Here is a 5,700-nt window from a genome sequence, read left to right as displayed (position 1 = left end):
AAGGAGGGTATGGGGGGTGTGTATGTGTGTGTGTGTGTGTGTGTGTGTCATTATCTTCGTTTCTTGATCCTGGCTGTCTCTGAAACAGAAAAGGTTAGCGGGCAGGGGGGGGTGTCGTTGGGGTCGTTCATAGGACAAAACATAATTATTTTTTGTCGAATTAACCCAGGGGGATATTTACGGGAGGTCTTTTTGAAACGGCCTGTATACAAAGCGAATTCAAGAACAAAAAAAAACCAGGTTACAATTTGCTTCAAATCGAAATTCGGCATTTAGGTGATGACGTCATCTTATGATTGAACAAATTTTCATATGCAAAATACATTAGTTACACTTTGTTTCAAGTAAATTGAAAACTGCACTTGACACAGACAATGCAGTCGCAATTATGTGCAAAGCGAATTTAAGAACGAAGAGCAGGTTTTTCAGCCGTAAACCAACATCTGTTCTGAATCTGAAGAACCATGTTAGTGCTGTGCACAAGAATATTGTTACATCATTTTTTTTTCAGCAATCCGTAATCATAGTGCAAGAATATAGACGAAAATATATCATTCTTGTTTTGCGATAGCAGAAGAGGAAGAAGAGCAATAACTCTCCCTATTCGATATTTTCATTGAGGTTAAACAAGCGAGTCACGGTTTTATATTTACATTTCAAAGAAAATTGTTGCAATGAAGAATGTTCAAGAAACTTCTTGTAAGCTTTGTCTCAAAACTGTAGGTTTTGAGGTAATAAACGACGTTATTAGAGATAGTTTAGATGTTCTTTTGCTAAAATTGGTAAGTTATATGTAATAGTTCAGGGTCGTTGATATGGATGGAAACGATCGAATATCTCCTAAAAGTAAGATAGGTATCGATAAATCATAAGATATAAACGTTTTTTAAAATCTATTCCAATAAAGAAAAGTATACAGGATCAGTGAATAAATTATGAAGAAACAAAGTTGCTTTTTCCTTATTGGAACAGCCCTGTATCCATATTTCAATTCTTCTCGAAATTCTAAACCAAAATTCATATAGTATACTTCATGTACCTAAACTTAACCGTTTTCGCGATATAGAACTTTGAAAATCATTTTTTATAAATTATACAAAAATATTTTAGTCCATTAAGTTTATAGTGCATCAAGTTACCTTTGAAAGTTTCTAGCTCCATAACAACGCCGCGACGTTCTTTTGTCTAATAGTGAATACTGATTATCTTGACAACACATGTCGAAAATACATTTACTGTGATTTAGAAGTACGTTCCTGATCGAGATGCAATTCATGAGAAATATCCACTACTTCCTCTTCTGTCACCATAGCCTATGATCATTAAAACGTCAATACACTCCGGTTCACTTAAGGGGCCATTTTTGTGAAAAATTTATTCACACAAATTATATTTTTGACATGTGTTGTCGAGATAATCACTATTACACTGTGTCTAATTTAGGCAAAAGAACGAAGCGGCATTGTCTCATTGTCCCGAAGCTAGAAACTTTCAAAGGTAACTTGATGGACTAAAATATTTTTGTATAACTTATAAGAAAATGATTTTCAAAGTTCAATATTTAGAAAAAGGTAAAGTTTAGGTACATGATGTGATATATGAATTTTGTTTAGAATTTCGAGAATAATTGAAATATGGAATAATATACAGGGTGTTCCGATAAAGAAAGAAGAACTTTATTATCTCATGACTTAATGTTATAATAATACTACTTAATTTTTCTTTATTGTAATAGATTTTAAAAAACCTTAAAGCGTTTGTGTCTTATGATTTTTCAATAGCGATTTTTCCAAATGTGAACTAATTCACATTTCATAGGCATGGCTCCTTTATACTTTACTTTTCGTTGAATGTTGTAAATTGACTTGAAAATTGTTTTTAAATGTGACTATAGTTATAATTGTTTTACTTGATAATTGATATTTTCTGCCAAAGTGATTTTCTTTCTCTTTAGTTAACGTTGTATATATTTCAGAAATTTGATAGCAAGGGCAAAGAGGTTATATGTAACGTTTGCAAAAGAAAGTTAGACGCAGCATTCGAATTTAAGTCAACTTGTCTGAAGAACGATTACACAATTATTCCATATGTGGATTGTGAAAAAATGTTACGGCTCGATATAAGAGATGTGTATACGAAGGAAAAGACAAACGAGTCAATGGATATTTCAGATGGTCAGAAAATATGTCGATTGTGTATGCATCCAGTAGAAAGTGAGTTTAGGTGCATTTGTGAAGAGGAACTTGAAGCTATCGAGAAATTGGTTCCTGAAATGGTATCAATGATATTAAATAGATACATTTTTCGCAATTTAATGAAACTGCTTTCCAGAATATAAATATCATCAAAGATCCCGTTGTTTGTAAGGAATGCTTTGATTCTGTGTGCACCCACAACAGTTTCCTAAAAAATTGCTGGGAAGTACAGGAAAGAATTAGAGGTATTTTTAATAGCGTAGGAACAGAAAGTCAGACAGATACTTCACCAGCTGATTTATTCGTTAAGACTGAAAGCCAGGACAAAGAATTGGATATCAACGAGATGGAAATGTCGATCAAAGCTGAAAGTATCGACATAAAATCTGAAGATGAAGAAAACAGGTAAGAGAAGACTATTTTAACAATAATTTAATAGGTAATCGTATAATTCTGGATCTTCTTTAATTTTGCATCTCTAGCATTAATTTCCTGTATTTCTGAGGGTTTCCGCATAATTAATTATTTTTAACATATCTTCAATACAGATGTGGCTCAACAAAAATATAATTTATATGCTAATAAAACTGAAATAATGAAGTGTGTAGTTCAGAAACTTATAATTACATTTGGAATAACCTATGACCCCTTAGAATTAACACCTCACATTGGAAAATAGCCTGTATATGTAATTTTTTCAGCCACTCGCTACTGCAGAGCTCCGATAGTGAATCGTTGGAGAAGAGTGTCCATAGAGATGCAGTCGAGGATGGATATAAACATGAGAATATATCCATAAACGAATGTAATACGAAAGTCAAGCAGGACGACAAAGTATTTTACAAATGTGATAAATGTCTTTACAAAACTGAAAGCGAGAGCCGATTTATAGCACACCGTGCGAGACACGAGAACAATTTGGAAGCATATAAATGTGAATCGTGTGAGTATGAAACAGAAAATACAAAATTTTTTCAGAAGCACCGGCTGAGGCATGAAGATCCTTTGGAAGTACGTATGCACCGATCCGGATCATTTGATTACAAGACAAAGCACAAGTGTGAGCTTGCTAAGTGTCTGGTGAAACACAAAAGCGCATCTGAAGGACGATTGTACGAGTGTGACTTTTGTGATTTCAAGACAAAACGTAAGGTCAATTTTAATAGTCATTATATGAAACATAAAAATTCGAACAATTGTGTAGAATGTGACTGTAAAACCAAATACACTGCATTACCGAATAAGGACAGTTTACAACTACCCATTTATAAATGTGACGGTTGTACATACGATTCAAAGGATAACAGAAACTTTACCAGACATCGGTTGGTACATAAAGATCCTTCGCAGGTCAAAATGTACAAGTGTAACAACTGTGATTACGAAACTAGATACAGGGATATTATGATAGATCATCAACTGAAGCATAAAGATCCTTCTAAAGTTCAAATGTATAGGTGTAATGACTGCGATTACAAAACTGTATGCAAGAGATATTTCACTAAGCACCAATTGAAACATAAAGATCCTTCGCAGGTTCAAATGTACAAGTGTAACGACTGCGATTATGAAACTAGATATAGGAAGGATTTCAAACGGCACCTACTGAAACATAAAGATCCTTCGCAGGTTAAAATGTACAGATGTAACGACTGTGATTATGAAAGTAAATACAAGAGTGTTATCAAACAACATCAACTGAAACATAAAGATCTTTTGCAGGTTCAAACGTACAGGTGTAATGACTGCGACTTGGAAACTAAATACAAGAATTGTATCAAACGGCATCAACTGCAGCATAGAGATCCTTCTCAGGTTCAGTTGTATAGGTGTAACGACTGCGATTACAAAACTAAATACAAGAGGTATATCAAAGGGCACCAACTGAAACATAAAGGTCCTTCCCAAGTTCAAATGTACAGGTGTAACGACTGCGATTTTGATACTAAATACAAAAGTTGCATGAAAGGGCACCAACTGACACATAGACAATCTGTACCGACTGTGACTATGAATCCAAATGCAGGAGAGGTGTAAAATATTACAGGTTGAAGCATAGAGAGCCTTCACGAGTGTATGAGTATGCAAAGGTGTGTCGCCAGTGATGTAAAATGACCGTCATTTAAGCTCGTGACGGTCATTACACGTCATAAATAGTTTCAGTTAGGAAAAATACTTAAATGTAAATGGTTTTTATCTCCTCGCTATGCAAAATAAAAGTAATTTTTCTAAAATATAAATTACTGAATTGCCTTAATAAATTCAACAACAAAAACTATATTAATATCAAAAAAGTTTTTATCTACAAAACAAACAATACAAAAAACAAATGTTCTTTGGCTATAGATTACAAGTTATAAAGTAATAAAACAAAATATTATTACCATTGCTTAAGTTTTAAAGACACCACGTCACCAGGTGGACATAAACCTACTTCTTACCGCATTGATAATGAATATTTAATACATATTAATTTAATATTAACCTTAATAAAATCATTTAAATATTTAAGAAACAAAAACTGTCATGACGCGATTTTCTATGTGACGCGACGGTCATGACAGGTCACGACATCGGTCATGCGCTGGTCACATGACCCACTTACATCACTATGTGTCGCAGATTCAAATGCATCAAGGTGATCTGGAAACCACACATAAGAAGTCTCTAAGGAGATATCTGCTGATGCACAAAAAACATTCGTGGGTGTGAAGTATGGTCCATTGAAGAAGTCAAAAATGGAGGCATTTAAGAGACCGACCATAAATATGTGAATGTGTAAAATGTAAAGCCTATCGTGAAAAACATCGGTTCAAACACAAAACTCTCACTGAAACACAGAGACAAGACAAGTGATTTTGGACTAGCGCTTTTGTAGCAATGCATTAAAATAAATACTTTGTAATATGCACCTGCTTTATTCTATGTTTAAAGATGTATCTTTTTCATTATCAATATTCAGGGAGAATGTTAAATGTGAACATGTGTATTTTAAACAACTGCAAAAAATTAGGAACAAAATAAATATGCCTTGGTTTTCTTAATAAAAAATGGTTGAGAACTGCTGACTTGGCTGTGGTATTTATGCGTTGAGAGATCAACTTTTCTGTGTTGCCGATGTCGTATAGACTTGTAAACTCTGGTTTTTAGCAATAAGGTCTATCCTGTTTTTCACTCCTAGCTTAGAAACTCGGTATTCGATTGTTCACATGATTTTCGAGACAAGCGTTGCGGTAAACCGGAAAGCAGTAGTGGGAAGTTTTTTATTTTATTTAAATTATATTTGCATAAAATAAATTCACCTAATTTAATTATTTGTGTTGTGCTTATGAGTAAGAGTTGTGTACATGTGGATGGGAAGATTATGACGACTTTGGCTTGAGAGGCTGTCAGCTAAACGAATTTTGTAGTGACCACCTTCATTTTCTATTTTTAAATAAGGGTTTATTTGATACATTTATTTTTTTGGCGTCTTTAATTTTTATATCTACACATTTAATATTAA

At 33.5% G+C, this 5,700-nt stretch overlaps 1 protein-coding gene across 1 annotated transcript; it reads left to right on the top strand.

Annotated features, from left to right (window-relative positions):
* Window positions 1-674: 674 nt before the first annotated feature.
* Window positions 675-4,453, top strand: LOC108916630 (zinc finger protein 11-like). The gene is made up of 4 exons (XM_018722926.1): window positions 675-782; window positions 1,976-2,275; window positions 2,332-2,600; window positions 2,897-4,453. Exons 1-4 carry the CDS (start codon window positions 675-677, stop codon window positions 4,230-4,232), a joined length of 2,013 nt encoding a protein of 670 aa, XP_018578442.1. The 3' UTR covers window positions 4,233-4,453.
* The last annotated feature ends 1,247 nt before the right edge of the window (window positions 4,454-5,700 follow it).

This window comes from Anoplophora glabripennis, unplaced genomic scaffold (assembly GCF_000390285.2).
Source record: "Anoplophora glabripennis isolate ALB-LARVAE unplaced genomic scaffold, Agla_2.0 scaffold4098, whole genome shotgun sequence".
Lineage (NCBI taxonomy): Eukaryota > Metazoa > Arthropoda > Insecta > Coleoptera > Cerambycidae > Anoplophora > Anoplophora glabripennis.
Note: the sequence above shows the minus strand (reverse complement) of the source record. Positions and strands in the feature narration are given on the sequence as shown.

Bases quoted from the DNA above. Each gene is read 5' to 3' on its own strand.
- LOC108916630 (XM_018722926.1), top strand. From the start codon at position 675: ATGAAGAATGTTCAAGAAACTTCTTGTAAGCTTTGTCTCAAAACTGTA. The intron at 2,276-2,331 runs GTATCAATGATA...ACTGCTTTCCAG, and splicing joins AGAAATTGGTTCCTGAAATG to AATATAAATATCATCAAAGA. The intron at 2,601-2,896 runs GTAAGAGAAGAC...TAATTTTTTCAG, and splicing joins TCTGAAGATGAAGAAAACAG to CCACTCGCTACTGCAGAGCT.